This window comes from Schistocerca nitens, chromosome 3 (assembly GCF_023898315.1).
Source record: "Schistocerca nitens isolate TAMUIC-IGC-003100 chromosome 3, iqSchNite1.1, whole genome shotgun sequence".
In the NCBI taxonomy this organism is placed as follows: Eukaryota; Metazoa; Arthropoda; class Insecta; order Orthoptera; family Acrididae; genus Schistocerca; species Schistocerca nitens.
The window spans coordinates 925,291,120-925,308,560 of record NC_064616.1 but is presented as its reverse complement, the minus strand read 5'-3'; the positions used below and the strand labels follow the sequence as shown (position 1 = coordinate 925,308,560).

Here is a 17,441-nt window from a genome sequence, read left to right as displayed (position 1 = left end):
GTCTTCTGTGGTAAACAGGGACACCATTAGTGTTGAGGTGATTGGTAATTAAGAGGATTTTGAGACTATTCAGACACAGGGCGTGGGACCGCAAGTTTTTGTGCGCGTGGAAGTCTTTGCGGATCTGATAAACTTTGACCGTCATTTTATAATATTATCTCGAAGCATCTGAAGAACCGCAAGTCGCGACCAATCTCACAGAGCGTCCTCTACGCTACTCTGAGCTCTAGTCAGAAGTTTGGTGCCGATGGACACGTCAAAGAATTGGTTCCCTATAGGTACGCTTCGGGCCAAAGTCTTTTACATTGGAATACAGGCACCTCCCAAAAAGACTGGCGCAGTAGACGGATGGAGAAAACACGGAACTTAATGTTCCGCTCCTAGTCATGGCATAATGGGAATCATGATACAAAACAATTAAGATAATCACAGCTCGTGCTCGAGGGTGTTAGGCGTTACTCACGGTGCGAGTGTCGCAACGCGGGTACTCACTCTGGTCGTGTGGCAGGGGCAGCGGGCTGCCGGCCACCAGGTCGGCGTGGCGCGTCTCGATCTCCGACGTGGACTTCTGGCGGCGCAGCAGCCGCGACTTGGGCTGGCAGCGGCCCAGACGCTCCTGGCAGTCGGCGTGCACGTTCACCTTGCACACTTTGCACTTGAGGCCCTGTCGCGTGTGGCCTGCGAACACCAAACCACATGCTACCTTCATTGTTGTTCCAACTACGCCAAGTGGGCACGCAGCGATGCAAGATGACTTTCAAAGGAAACAGAACCATAATGCTAAAATTTTAACAATGGATATAAATGAACAATTTAAACAAGATAAAGTAAGAAAGTTCTTCATCTACATCTACACTACTGGCCATTAAAATTGTTACACAAAGAAGAAATGCAGATGACAAACGGGTATTCATTGGACAAATATATTATACTAGAACTGACATGTGATTACATTTTCACGCAATTTGGGTGCACAGATCCTGAGAAATCAGTACCCAGAACAACCACCTCTGGCCGTAATAACGGCCTTGATACGCCTGGGTATTAAGTCAAACAGAGCTTGGATGGCGTGTACAGGTACAACTGCCCATGCAGCTTCAACACGATACCACAGTTCATCAAGAGTACTGACTGGCGTTATTGTGACGAGCCAGTTGCTCGGCCACCATTGACCAGACGTTTTCAGTTAGTGAGAGATTTGGAGAATGTGCTGGCCAGGGCAGCAGTCGAACATTTTCTGTATCCAGAAAGGCCCGTACAGGACCTGCAACATGCGGTCGTGCATTATCCTGCTGAAATGTAGGGTTTCGCAGGGATCGAATGAAGGGTAGAGCCACTGGTCGTAACACACCTGAAATGTAACGTCCACTGTTCAAAGTGCCGTCAATGCGAACAAGAGGTGACCGAGACGTGAAACCGATGGCACCCCATACCATCACGCCGGGTGATACGCCAGTATGGCGATGACGAATACACGCTTCCATGTGCGTTGACCGCGATGTCGCCAAACTCGGATGCGACCATCATGATGCTGTAAACAGAACCAGGATTCATCCGAAAAAAATGACATTTTGCCATTCGTGCACCCAGGTTCGTCGTTGAGTACACCATCGCAGGCGCTCCTGTCTGTCATGCAGCGTCAAGGGCAACCGCAGCTATGGTCTCCGAGCTGATGGTCCATGCTGCTGCAACGTCGTCGAACTGTTTGTGCAGATGGTTGTTGTCTTGCAAACGTCCCCATCTGTTGATTGAGGGATCGAGACGTGGCTGCACGATCCGTTACAGCCATGCGGATAAGATGCCTTTCATCTTAACTGCTAGTGATACGAGGCCGTTGGGATCCAGCACGGCGTTCCGTATTATCCTCCTGAACCCACCGATTCCATATTCTGCTAACAGTCATTGGATCTCGACCAACGCGAGCAGCAGTGTCGCTATACGATAAACCGAAATTCCGATAGGCTACAATCCGACCTTTGTCAAAGTCGGAAACATGATGGTACGCATTTATCCTCCTTACACGAGGCATCACAACAATGTTTCACCAGGCAACGCCGGTCAACTGCTGTTTGTGTATGAGAAATCGGTTGGAAACTTTCCTCATGTCAGCACGTTGTAGGTGTCGCCACCGGCGCCAACCTTGTGTGAATGCTCTGAAAAGCTAATCATTTGAATATCACAGCCGACCGCGGTGGCCCCGCGGTTCTAGGCGTTGCAGTCCGGAACCGCGCGACCGCTACGGTCGCAGGTTCGAATCCTGCCTCGGGTATGGATGTGTGTGATGTCCTTAGGTTAGTTAGGTTTAATTAGTTCTGATGACCTCAGATGTTAAGTCCCATAGTGCTCAGAGCCATTTGAGCCATTTGAGCATATCACAGCATGTTCTTCCTGTCGGTTGAATTTCGCTTCTGTAGCACGTCATATTCGTGGTGTAGATTTTAATGGCCACTAGTGTACATACAGGATGAACTGGAACTCTAATGACAAAATTTCGGAGGCTCTTCTGGGATATTTTCTGAGTATTTCGGTGTAAAAGATTCGTCATCTCTTAATAATGTAATATTGATTTATTTCGTTTGTTGCCACAGTTACCTTTATTTCTGTGAAAATACATTCACAACAGTATAAAAATGTGCAGTATGAAACCATTATAACACGGAAGGATCCATTTTCTCATAGGCGCCTATGTAGAGATGCAAAAGTACTGTCACGTGGTTGCTGCCTCTCGGGAACAGCACAACATTCCGTCGGTGTTGTGCTCTCGTACTGGAATCATTGAGTCGATACAGGACATGCATATCGGCCAACTCTTCAACAGTAATCGTACCCATAGTCCTGTGTATCACTGTTAACACGCAACTAACACAATTGGAAAAATAAACCCGTGACAGAGCCGAGCGCGTGAAGACCACATGCTTAGATCAGTATTTTGGTAGATAGCGACCTATTTTATGTGTTACAGCTTTTTACTATTTTCCGTCTAATAGTATGAAGAATATTGTCCACACTACTCCACAAACATACTAGAAAGACCTGGAACGCATGCTAATCACTACGTTTCGAACCTTTCTCGAATACTGACTCCTCACAGCACCCAAATCATTAACTTCCGGATATGGAAGGTCTTCTCGTGAAAAATGATCAGTTTTCCCTTCTGCAGGCTCAGTCCGTGCTTCCATCTCGTACTGATGGCTAACCGGTCGTATAGCTGATTAGAGTACCAAGCACAGTTCGAAGAAAGTTTAACTCCACCATTTTCAAACTTCGCCACAACACGGGGCCGGAACTTTGCACTGGCGGACAGACGTTCTCTCCTTAGGAGTGACCATTTCACCATTACACAAAACGTACTAAGTTGTGTCGGTTTGCTATTTATAAACCCTATATACTCGTCAATTCAAATTTCAGTGCATGACACTGGTTAAATCGTACCAAGGCTCTCTGTCCTACTCAACTTGCGTATTAAGTGAGGGAAAAATCACCGTCTATATGCTGTAACGATCGAGTTGGTCGGCCATTATGATGGTGGTGTTGGGCACGTCGAGGCCAGGATGTCCACGAACTACCACCCAAGGGCGTGGGTGAGCGTTGGTGTGGTCAGATGCCCTATGAGGTGTCAGTGAAACAGTACTGAGAATCCATATATCGGGTGATCAAAAACTCAGTATAAATTTGAAAACTTAATAAACCACGGAATAACGTAGATAGAGAGGTAAAAATTGACACAAATGCTTGGAATGACATGGGGTTTTATTAGAACAAAAAAAAAAAACAAAGTTCACATAATGTGCGTCAGATGGCGCTGGACAGCAAAACGTCAATGACTGCGCATGACAATCGTGTAATGAGCTGTAACGAGAGAGCTGTAATGAGCTGTAATGAGAGAGAGAATCAGATGCACCAGCAGTCGCAACATTTTGACGTTACCTGAAAAGGCGCTTTTAGTGAAGCTGTATTATCAGAATGGGGAATGTGCTAGTTCAGCGTTACAATCCTATCGCCATAGGAAGGGGATTCGAACGGGTAAAGGTCCGTTGACAAATGCAGCTGTGGCGAGAATGATTTCGAAGTTCGAAGCCACGGATGTTTAGACGATAGACCCCGTAGTGGCCGACCGAGCACAAGGCGTAATGCTGCTGAGACAGTTCAGGAAGAAATGGAGACTAGCGGGTTCGTCTATGCACGTGGAAGTCAGCGTTCGTGCAGTTGCACGTCGCACCGGCATTCCATACACTACTGTTTGGTTGGCACTTAGGCGTACCCTCCGATGCTATACGTACAAAACCCATCGGCATCATGAACTGTTACCTGGCCATTTAGTGAAGCGGAGGGCATTTGCGGTGTGGGCGTTTCAAAAGATGGCGGAAGATGACGATTGGTTGAGTAACATGTTGTGGACCGACGAAGCTCATTTCACGCTCCGAGGGTCTGTCAATGCCCACAAGTGCCGAATTTGGGCTACCAAAAATCCTAGAACTGTCGTGGAAACTCCATTGCACGACGCGAAAGTCACGGTATGGGTTGGATTTACCACATGTACCGTTATCGGGCCTTTTTTCTTCGAAGAAATGCGTGATTCTGGTTTTGTAACTGCTACCGTGACGGGCGAGAGGTACGCCGATATGTTACAGAATCGCATCATCCCCAGCCTGGCTGATGAACACCTGATGGAACGTACGAAGTTTATGCAGGATGGCGCTCCACCCCATATTGCTAGACACGTGAAAGATCTCTTGCGCGCGTCGTTTGGTGATGATCTTGTGCTCAGCCGCCACTTTCGTCATGCTTGGCCTTCCAGGTCCCCAGGTCTCAGTCCGTGCGATTATTGGCTTTGGGGTTACCTGAAGTCGCAAGTATATCGTGATCGACCGACATCTCTAGGGATGCTGAAAGACAACATCCGACGCCAATGCCTCACCATAACTCCGGACATGCTTTACAGTGATGTTCACAACATTATTCCTCGACTACAGCTATTGTTGAGGAATGATGGTGGACATATTGAGCATTTCCTGTAAAGAACATCATCTTTGCTTTGTCTTACTGTGTTATGCTAATTATTGCTATCCTGATCAGATGAAGCGCCATCTCTCGGACATTGTTTGAACTGTTGTATTTTTTTGGTTCTAATAAAACCCCATGTCATTCCAAGCATGTGTGTCAATTTGTACCTCTCTATCTACCTTATTCCGTGATTTATTCAGTTTTCAAATTTATACTGACTTTTTGATCACCCGGTATTTATTATACAGAATATATTCAGTAAGTGGGACATCGCTCTAGATAGCCAGCGCTCGCAGGGCGTCGGCAGTACAAGCCTGCTGAGGTAGGCGCTGACCAGCACGTGGTTTGCAGCCGTAGGCGAAGGAAGCAGCGGCGACGCTCCAAGGCCGACGACACGCGCGCCACACATACAGCCCAGTAGCCGCCAGCAGGCTTGGGAGTACGTAGCCAGGACGAGCATGACCACGATTCACAAGGGGCAGTCGAATGAAAACCGAACACCCGCCACGGCGGGACCGTGGATTGGTTCCATTCAAAAGTAATCATCACACACGTTAAGACGTATATCACACTGAGAGGCAAGACGATCAATTCCTTTTCCATAGAACGCGGTCGGTCGCTGATACAGCCACAACCGGACCCACTCTTGCACTTCCTCGTCCGACTGAAACCGACGTCCACCCGTGTCTTTCTTCAGGTCGTTAAAGTTGTGAAAATCATACGGGGAAAGATTCGGGCTCTGCAGAACATTTTCAGTGTCTCCCAAATAAATCGTTGGAGCGTAGCCTTCGTCCGATTGGCAATGTGGGGACGTTATCATCAAACAGGATGAGTCTGTTCGAGAACAGGCCAACAACGCGAAGGAAAAAGACAAAGCCAACACTGGAAATGTCCCACATCTCCTCCGCAAAAAAAGAAGCTGTTCACACAAGTTCCCGTAAGGTCGTTGATGACCTCCTCCTCCGACTGCAAGGGCCTTCTGCTCGTAGAGCTCCTCGAACGTGGAAAAACAATCAGTGCGCAGTGCTATGATGACACTTTGCGGAGACGGCGACGCGCCAAAAGGCGAAACACCCAGGAATGCTGACGGATGGAATCATCCTGCTGCACAATAACGCCCGCCCCCACACAATCGGACAAATGCTACGCTTCAGCGATTTGGTTGCGAAACATTGCAACATCCTCCGTACAGCCTGGATCTTTCACCATGTGATTTTTACCCCTTTGCCCATCTGAAGAATGCATGCGTGGACCTCCGTTTCAGTCGGACGAGGAAGTGCAAGAGCGAGTCCGGTATGGATCTGTCAGTGGTCGACCCTATTCTACGAAACAGGAATTGGTTCAAATGGCTCTAAGCACTATGGGACTTAACATCTGAGGTCATCAGTCCCCTAGACTTAGAACTACTTAAACCTAACTAACCTAAGGACATCACACACATCCATGCCTGAGGCAGGATTCGAATCTGCGACCGTAGCAGCAGCGCGGTTCCGGACTGAAGCGCCTAGAACCGCTGGGCCACAGCGGCTGGCAAACAGGAATTGATCGTCTCGTCTCCCAGTGAGATAAATTCCTTAACACATGTGGTTATTACTATTGAATAGAACCATCCCGTGGTCCCATTATGGAGAGTGTTCGGTTTTCATTTGACTGACCCTTATAGATTGGGTGCAGAAGGAGCAGCCCTCAGCGGCGGATTCTGCCCACGTCAACACCTCAGGCAGCGAGTAGTTTTCTCGCACATGTGATAGTGGACGAGCAGTTGCACGCCCCCAGTCACCAACTAGAGGTCACCAAGAGGCACTCCGGTTGCGAAGTGCCAAGTCTCCGTCGTTGAATTCTGCACGAGTACAGCGTCGCGGCTAGCAGCGTCTAAGTCCGCAGGAGGAGATCCACGGAACTCAAAGACCACTGGACACGACGAGTACCGACTGCCAAAGGTCCATCTAGTACCTGGAAGCCATCACACTGAGATATGGTTCAATGGCTCTGAGCACTATGCGACTTAACTTCTGAGGTCATCAGTCGCCTAGAACTTAGAACTAATGAAACCTAACTAACCTAAGGACATCACACACATCCATGCCCGAGGCAGGATTCGCACCTGCGACCGTAGCGGTCACGCGGTTCCAGACTGAAGCGCCTTTAACCGCACGGCCACACCGCACACTGAGACACCTCTTGCTGAAAATGTGAAATATTTATAGGGTCTAGCCCACGCTCACTTTGCTACAGCATTTGTTTGTTTCACTCAAGTCGAAACAGAACCTCGGCCTGAGCATGAGGTAATCAGGTCATCCGCACCGCGGACCACCGACTTCCTGCTGCGTCGGTACTTCTGCGCCTCTGGCCGATTGGCTTGGTGCCAGCGTGAAGTAATCGCCTCAGTGCCAAAGCAGCAATTCTCGCTGGATGAGCATGCCGTACTGCGTAATTTGCTCGGATGGCTTGACCCTATTCTCTGGAGACTTGCCAAGTACTTTATTTTGTGGGCCAACATAACTTGGCATGCGCCCAAATATATCATATTTCATTCTCCTATCCCTTAGGCAAGCTGCACTGTATGATCAAAAGCGCCCAGATACCATTATGTAATGCGGAAAGGACCAATAGATGCCACGAGAAGCTGACCCACCAGTATAAAATGAGACAGGGAATATTGCGTCGTCAGTAGAGGAGCACTGGCAGCAGAATGGATCGCTCAGTAAAGCTCATTGACTTCGAACGACGACTAGTCACTGGATGTCACCTGAGTAACAAATCCATGAGAGGCGTTTCAACCTTTCTAAAGCTGCCCAAAATAGGCTGCTGGTGAAGTGGAAACGCGAAGGAAGAACCCCAGCTAAACCAAGACCGCACACACCTCATGAACCTATGGACAGGGACCGTCGATCATTGCGGGAAGTGGTTGTAAATAAATTCGCATGAAATCAGTGAGAGGAATCACTCGCGATTTCCAGAGTGCTGCTGGCAGTCCAGATAGTACAATGACTGTTCGTAGGGAGGTGAAAAGAATGGAGTACAATGGTCGAACAGCTGTTCACGAACCACGCAATTCTGTAATCAGTCCTAAGCGACGCTTTTGGCGGAGTAAAGAGCGACGCCACTCGAGAACTCACGACTGGAAACGAGTGATTATAGCTTGATGAATCACGCTTTGCCCTGTGGCAATCAGATGGAAAGGCTTAGGTTTGGCGAATGCTTGGAGAACGTTACCTGCCATCATATGTAGTGCCAATAGCGAAGCAAGGAGTAGGTTGTGTTACGTTATTGATTTTTTTTTTCAGTGGGTAGTGTGTGGTCCCATTCTTGCGCTGAAGCAGTCGCTAAATGCGTAAGGATATGAACACATTTTACAGCGCTGTGTACTGTAGAGGAACAAAAAAAAATGGTTCAAATGGCTCTGAGCACTATGGGACTTAACTTCTAAGGTCATCAGTCCCCTAGAACTTAGATCTACTCATACCTAACTAACTTAAGGACGTCACACACATCCATGCCCGAGGCAGGATTCGGACTTGCGACCGTAGCGGTCGCGTGGTTCCAGACTGTAGTGCCTAGAACCGCTCGGCCAGCCCGGTCGGCTGTAGAGCAACAGTTCGGAGACAATGATCGTTTATATCTGCATGACAATGCAACCTGTCATAAAGCAGTATTTACGGAGCAGTGGTTTGAGGACAATAACATTCCTGATGTAGACTTCCCTGTCTAGAGTCGCGAACGTAACCAAATAGGACACCTTTGGGAGTTAGAACGTCGACTTCGTATATAACGTTAAGACGTTCGTCTATGCAGTCGCACATCTATGAAGATACTCTGTACGATTGTTTCTTGGTTATTAATCTGTAATGTGGTACAGTGTTAGTTTATAAGCACACCGTGCAAGAAATTAGTCACCCTCAGGAGGTATTACGCCGTTCCCGTGTAACACCGTCTCCAGCCTCCACAGAGGCATTACGAGGAAGTCGAAAATCCACAAGTATCCTCAGGTACGCCCTAACCAGCTGAAGCCACTCATTCATGATTCTATGCCGTCGAGCTACCGACTTACGTGGATTTTGACTGCAGCGTTTCATCTCTTGCTCCATACAGTCCTAGACATTTTCTATCAGATTAGATCGTGTGCGCCGGTGCACCATCAGTCGAGATGCGATGGACTGCCTGAGTGTTTGTCACACCAGTGATACAGACATACAACACTGTGAACACGGCTGTTCTATTCTTGGACAACCGGAGTGTCCAGAACACACTCACCAAGAAGGTTTAGGAGAAAGGGTAACAACTGATCAGGGAGAATCTTGAAATAAACAAAATTGTTCATATTCACGGTAACCTCAACGATGAATCCAGGTCAAGGAACGAAAACTAGCCCCCAAAACATCACAGAACCACCTTTGACCTGAACTACACCTTCCACACACTGGGCTTAAACGATTGATTGCGCAGTCGATTTACTCGACACCTTGCATCACTTCAAAAAAGGAAAAATCGCGACACCTCGGACCACACTATGCGTCCCCAGTCAACTACTGTCCAGTTACTGTGTTTCTGGCCCACTTATGAAGTGCAGATTTACGTGCCGTTGTGAGCAAGGCCTTTTGCTAGGTACCCGACTCCGTATGTCTATTACATTCAGTTCCCTTATCAGTGTTTGGATCTGGATCCGTTTCCACTGAAAACGACAACTCCTGTAGGGTTTGAAACCGATTCTCATTGACAAGACGTGAGACTCGTCTCCACTCTCTGTCGGTTAGGATATTTTTACTGCCATTATAGACATGCAGTTTTATAGCGCGGTACACTACCTACTTGTGGTACGCTGGACAGTGTGCGTTGATACACCAAACAATCGGGCAGTTTAGTTCGTGGTCTGGTCACTGAGCACGTTCACGCAAGATAGTTCTTTTCTACCGTTTTGTCATATGTCCATGTCAACTCACCTACCAGCGCTGCTTGCATGCATCTGAACCGCATATGCCACTTCACTGCATGACAGCTTCAGCAGCGGGTGGCCACACGACCGCCTGGTGAGATTTCCACACCATCTGCAGCGTTCCAACGAGACCAGTGTGGTGTTTTAAGGTTATGATTAATATTTTGTACAGTGAGCTTAGTACGGGGTTAATGAGACTACTCTGTTCTCGGTGTAGTGGCCATTAAAGAGCTCTTCTAGGTCACTGCATGTGTCTTCATAACTATTGCGAATTGTAGCAAGCAGCGGTTTCAGCATTACGTCATTTCGTCCAGCCCCAGTATGTTGGTTCCATCACTCATTCAGCAACTGTCGGTGTTACCAAAATCCAGGACGCCACTTCAGTATTACGACATAGTGATTATATGCCACCTGAGGCGTCTACACGAAAACATACCGGATCAGGGTGCGTAAAAGCAGCACACGCCCAGCAGCAGAGGGCATCAGTTCAACGAGAATGACAGACTGGGCTACCGCCGTGTAGTCCTGGCTCTTCAGCATCCGCTGCTATGGCTATCAACGTCAAGCAGGATCGTTCAGTAAGGCCGCATGCCATATGGTTTTGCTCCTGGAGCCGATGGGCCCGGGGTCGAATTGTAAACTTACTAGCCAGCAAACTGCTAGGCGAATGTCGTCGCCGGATTCCGCCAACGAGACATCGGCGTTCGCAGTACTCTTCACAGATAACTCGGCCACCGAATAAATACGTCCGACAAACGGGCACGAGTGAAGTCCTTCGAGGGAAAAAAGAAGACGCGAAGGAACGTCGCCTGGACGCGAGACAAAGAGAGGGTTAAAACACTGTTTGTTTAAAGGGTCTTATGTCTCAATAAATGGTTGTTAGTGGAACCACCAATGTTTCACTTACACCTCACTCACTGAGCCAAGGAAAGAGCCAATTCCACCGCCCACGAAGTGTCGTTTTCCCTTCCGCCATCCCTGACAAAACAGTGCCTTTGGTCCTCAGGAGTTTACCGTACTTCTCTGGCCTCCAAACTCCCTGGATTTAAACTCAATCGAGAATCTGTGGGACGACCTCTGTTGGGCGCGCGCCATGAATCCTAAACCGAGAACTTAGTGCAGCTGGCGACGGCACTAGAATTGGCATCGCTCCACATCCCTATCGGTACCTTCCAGACACACACAGACTCTCTTCCTGCACGTCTCGCAATGGTGCGCACAGCAAAAGGTGGTTATTCATGCTTTTGACAGGTGGTCACATGAATGTGACAACTCGCCAGGATAGCCGAGAGCGCTAACCCGCTGGTTCCTCGACTCGGGTAGGCGCGCCGGCGCCGGATAGAATCCGCCCGGCGGATTAACGACGACGGCCGGTCTGCCGGCCAGCCTGGATGTGGTTTTTAAGCAGTTTTCCACATCCTACTAGGTGAATACCGGGCTGGTCCCCACGTCCCGCCTCAGTTACACGACTCGCAGACATTTGTAACACATTTACACTATTTCACGATTTACACTAGACGCAGACAGCTGGGGTACGCTAAATCCGTCCCGGGGGTCTGGGGTGACGGCAGGAAGGGCATCCGGTCAGCCCTAAAAATTAACCATGCCAATTTCGTATCTAACCCTGCCGACCCTGCGCACAATGCGGGATAAAGGCAATAGCAAAAGAAAGAAGTCAATGAATGTGACTTGATAGTGTCAAACACTAAAGCAACTAAAATCATGACGTTTCGACCGAATTTGCAGCGGGTATCTTCATGACGACTGACTGCTGGAGTCTGGTGAAGGTCTTCGCCTATATACTATCATCTTATTTCGGTTGGCAGGTGGCTACAGACGTCATATTCTGGAATGTCATTGGACAATTCGACGTAAAGATTGATATGCAGGGATGGCTATACGGTAGATTATTGCTTGTGCTACTATGTCAAGTGATTCGTAGGAAATAACGAATCGGTAGCTTGTATGGAGGGGGAGTAGTTCCCTGCAGTGAGACGCTGATGTCGCACGACAGTTCTTTTGTGACGCCATAAGAGAACTCAAGAACATCAAATACATTGTAATTTTACAGGCGACAAAGAAAACGCAAAGTAATATGCAGAATACATCTATGAAGCCAGAGTGAGAGAGTTGCTGAATGAACCCATGTACAAAGAAGTGAAGATCGTCCCCACAGCGAAGGTAGTGAGACAGACGTAGGCCCTACTTAAGAGTTATAGAATTGATGCTGACACAGCCACGAGACGCATGTCAAATTTTCCAGTGCCACCAAGAATATATACGGTAGCAAAAGTGCACTAGGAGGGATGATCCGTAAGATGGACCATCAATGTGATCAACCCACCCACATATTATCTGGCCCACAAGTTACGTCGCCTGGTTGGCCACTTGGAGTCTTATGTTAAGCATTCCACATATTTCACACATCTCATACAGTAACAGCAAGTATTAGTTACGGATCTAATAGTTTTAACAAAAATCACTGTTTACCAACGTGCTTATAGCTGAAACAATTAACTTCCTACATGAGTAAATACCACCGGATATGTGCGACTTGATGCAATTGTGCTTGTCGATAACGTATTTTAGTTGACGGGACAAATTTTACTAGCGGACAGACGAAGGGGCAATGGACTCCCCTCTTTCACGATTAGAAGCTGACATATTCGTCGAAGAATTCGAACAGACAGCGTTTCACGTCGCTGCGCCCACGTTGTTGGCTGAGGTATGTGCTCAGCACGTTCGTAGTTGGGGGCGCCACAAGGGAACTGCCGTCTGAATGCAGGAAAACACTCCCCTTCTGTATAAGCTGCAGATTCTCTGTTGCCTACCAAATACCTGCCAGAGTAGCACTGGCAATAGCCTACCGTACAATCACCCCTCCATAGCAATCTTTACTTCTAATAGTCCAATGATATTCTAGAATGTGACATCCGAAATAAGACAGTGCGAAGGGGAAGACCATCACCAGAAACCAGCAGTTAATCGCCATTTTAGTTCTTTTAGTGTTTTGTAACGCCGCGTTATAACACCCTAATTAATTTGTTCAAAATTTTATAGCAATGGGTGGAAAGGCTAATAGTTTGACAACATGATAGACTATCAACTACTGGAAGTATTGTCCGGCCCCGGTAGCTGAGTGGTCAGCGTGACGGAATGTCAATCCTAAGGTCCCGGTTTCGATTCCCGGCTGGGTCGGAGATTTTCTCCGCTCAGGGACTGGGTGTTGTGTTGTCCAAGTCATCATCATTTCGTCCCCATCGACACGCAGGTCGCCTAAGTGGCGTCAACTCGAAAGACCAGCACCAGGCGAACGGTTTACCCGACGGGAGGCCCTAGCCACACGACATTTCATTTTTTTTTTTCACTGGAAGTATTCACACCTATGAAATATCTAGGGATATGTGTTCCGAACAGTTTAATGTGGAATGTCCAAGTAAGACTAGTTCCTGCAAAAATGAAATACCCACTAAGATTCAGTGGATGATTTCTAGGGAAATTTAATTCAACCACAAAGGTGGTATCCTTAAAAGGACCTAGTTCCATCGCTTGTGGAATACTGCTCGGGAGTCTCGGGTCCCTACTATGATGGATTAATGGAGGATATATGCAAGATTTAAATACGAGCAGCGCATTTCGTCAAGAATTTATTTAGTACCGAACACAGAGTTACTGAGGTGTTCATACAGCCGTAGTGGCAATGCTACAAGAGAGACGAGATATTATGCATTATTTTGGGGTTTACTGCTGAAATTACAACAGCCAACATTCCAAAAAGGGTCAAGGGCGATATTACACTACTGGCCATTAAAATTGCTACACCACGAAGACGACGTACTACGGACGTGAAATTTAACCGACAGGAAGAAGATGCTGTGATAGGCAAATGATTAGCTTTTAAGAGCATTCGCACAAGGTTGGCGCGGGGGCGACACCTACAATGTGCTGACATGAGGAAAGTTTCCAACCGATTTCTCATACACAAACAGCAGTTGACCGGCGTTGCCTGGTGAAACGTTGTTATGATGCCTCGTGTAAGGAGGATAAATGCGTACGATCACGTTTCCGACTTTGATAAAGGTCGGATTGTAGCCTATCGCGATTGCGGTTTATCGTATCGCGACATTGCTGCTCGCGTTGGTCGAGATCCAATGACTGTTAGCAGAATATGGAACCGGTGGGTTTAGGAGGGTAATACGGAACGCCGTGCTGGATCCCAACGGCCTAGTATTACTAGCAGTCGAGATGACAGGCACCTTATCCGCATGGCTGTAACGGATCGTGCAGCCACGTCTCGATCCCTTAGTCAACAGATGGGGACGTTTGCAAGACAACAACCATCTGCACGAACAGTTCGACGACGACTGCAGCAGCATGGACTATCAGCTCGGAGACATGGCTGCGATTATCCTTGACGCTGCATCACAGACAGTAGCGCCTGCGATGGTGTACTCAATGACGATCCTGGGTGCACGAATGCAAAACGTCATTTTTTCGGATGAATCCAGGTTCGCACAGGGGTGCACACGTCTTGGTCACCTCTTGTTCGCATTGACGGCACTTTGCACAGTGGACGTTACATTTCAGATGTGTTACGACCCGTGGCTCTACCCTTCATTCGATCCCTGCGAAACCCTACATTTCAGCAGGATAATGCACGGCTGCATGTTGCACGTCCTGTACGGGCCTTTCTGGATACAGAAAATGTTCGACTGCTGCCCTGGCTAGCACATTCTCCGGATCTCTCACCAATTGAAAACGTCTGGTTAATGGTGGCCGAGCAACTGGCTCGTCAGAATACGCCAGTCACTACTCTTGATGAACTGTGGTATCGTGTTGAAGCTGCATGGGCAGCTGTACCTGTACACGCCATCCAAGCTCTATTTGACCCAATGCCCAGGCGTATCAATGCCGTTATTACGGCCAGAGGTGGTTGTTCTGGGTACTGATTTCTCAGGATCTATGCACCCAAATTGCGTGAAAATATAATCAAATGTCAGTTCTAGTATAATATGTTTGTCCAATGAATACCCGTTTATCATCTGCATTTCTTCTTGGTGTAGCAGTTTTAATGGCCAGTAGTGTATATTTTGTCACATGTATCTCGTGTAATAACCACGATGGCCAAGTCAGAAATACATGAAAGGCATATGGAAGGACAGAAGGAGTCGTATGCCATACGAAAGAGGTTTCTTCCGTTGCACGTATGGTGTATGAAAGTTGTCCGTTTGTTGAATGTAGTGACGGTAATGAGTATGAATGCAAGTCTGTGCTGTGCAATGATGAGAGAAAGGAGAGGGTGAAGTCTGGTACCGGCACAGTACCTGTTCCAAACGAATGGCACCAATCGGATCGCGGGGCTCATCGTCTCCATCCGACGGATGGAATACCATCAAATGTGTCACATGCATTCACTCCCTGTAACATTGTACAGAGGTTTGAAGTTTAATTCAGGACACCGGGCCAAAGTCTGGGTATCAGAAAATTTGCGTGACCGTCTGTCCTTCCTTTGTACGAATAATACCGGTGGTGAAAATTTCTTCCATCACAAGGATTCGGCGCGGCCACCTCCGAATCGAACCCCACCGCCCACGCGTGCGTTAGTGACCTCGGCTACGGAGGCTCGTTACCCAGACGGAGGATTCCCGACAGTCGATCTTCCCGCGCACCATTCACAGAAGGAACAGGAAAGCTGGAAATGGCCGGCCGGTGTGGCCGTGCGGTTAAAGGCGCTTCAGCCTGGAACCGCGTGACCGCTGCGGTCGCAGGTTCGAATCCTGCCTCGGGCATGGATGTGTGTGATGTCCTTAGGTTAGTTAGGTTTAATTAGTTCTAAGTTCTAGGCGACTGATGACCTCAGAAGTTAAGTCGCATAGTGCTCAGAGCCATTTGAACCATTTGAAAGCTGGAAATGACAGTGCTGCACGAAGTACTCTATGTAGATGTTGGTAACTACCAGCATTTTATGGAGATCTGAGAGGAAAAACATCTGCTTGAAGAGCAGAGTAAGAAGAAGCAGAGATGTTATTTGTCCTGGTTGAGTGTGCGAATGTCATGTGAAAAATTACCTGGAAGGAGATGGGAACAGGATAGTTGAATATGGACCCTAGGAATTTTGGTCCTATGTAAAATCAATAAGCGGTTCAAAAAAATCTTTTCATTTAGTCATAACCCATACTGGCAGCGAAACGGAAGATGATAGAGAGAAGACTGAAACACTGAATTTAGTCTTCCGAAATTGTTTCACTGCGAAAGATCGGAACACACTCCCTCCTTTTAATCATCGTACGAACGTCTCAATACCAGCTATTGAGATAACCGATCGCGGAACACAAAAACAGCTACAGTCACTTAGTAGTGGGAAGGCAACAGGACCAGATGAGGTACCTATAAGATTCTACAAAGATTATGAGAAAGAACTTGCTCCCCTTCCAGCAGCAGTTTACCGTAGATCGCCGGAGAAAAGAAGGGTGTCTAGCGATTGGAAAAAAGCGCAGGTCATTTCCGTTTTCAAGAATAGTCTTAGGAGAGATGCACATAATTATAGGCCTATATCGTTGACGTAAATCTGTTACAGAGTTGTGGAACATGTTTAATGCTTAATAAGTATGACGCCGCGAGGGGTAGCCGCGCTGGCTCAGGCGCTTTGTCACATTCCGTGCGGCTCCCCCGTCGGAGGTACGAGTCCTCCCTCGGGCATGGGTGTGTGTGTTGTTCGTAGCGTAAGTTAGTTTAAGTTAGGTTAAGTAGTGTGTAGGCTTAGGGACCAATGACCTCAGCAGTTTGGTCCCATAAGACCTTACCACAAATTTCCAAATTTCCAAATAATTATGACGTTTTCGGAGAAACCTAAATCTCCTCTATAGAAAGTAACATGGTTCCACAAACAGAGATCTTGTGAAACTCGGCTTATTCTGTTCCTCCATGAAATCCACAGTGCTGCAAACACTATAAGTTGCTGCCGTGTTCCTCGACTTAAGAAAGGCATTTAACACTGATCCGCACTGCCGTTTAACGAAAAAATGTGACCATAACGACTGCCGGACCAGATTTGCGATTGGATTCAAGACTTAGTTGCAGGTAGAACTCAATATGTCGCTATTAACGGAACAAAATCGACAGATGTAAAGGTAATTTCCGGAGTACCACAAGGAAATGTGATAGAACTCTTACTGTTTACAGTGTGTATAAATGATGATGTAGAAAGCGTCAGATGCTTTTTAAGAGTGTTCGCAGATGAAGTGGTTGTCTGTAACAAAGTAGTAATGCCAGAAGACAGTACCGATTTGCGTAACAATCTGCAGAGTATTGATGAATGGCGCGGGCTGCCGGCCGCGGTGGTCTCGCGGTTCTAGGCGCGCAGTCCGGAACCGTGCGACTGCTACGGTCGCAGGTTCGAATCCTGCCTCGGGCATGGATGTGTGTGATGTCCTTAGGTTAGTTAGGTTTAAGTAGTTCTAAGTTCTAGGGGACTAATGACCACAGCAGTTGAGTCCCATAGTGC

At 47.7% G+C, this 17,441-nt stretch overlaps 1 protein-coding gene across 1 annotated transcript in view; it reads right to left on the bottom strand.

The window, feature by feature from the left end:
• LOC126249492 (uncharacterized) overlaps positions 1-17,441 on the bottom strand; it is a 1,087,724-nt gene that overhangs the window by 215,818 nt on the left and 854,465 nt on the right. The window contains exon 12 of the mRNA XM_049951143.1: positions 493-678. Coding sequence (XP_049807100.1) covers positions 493-678 — 186 coding nt within the window. The remainder of the gene's footprint in view (positions 1-492; positions 679-17,441) is intronic.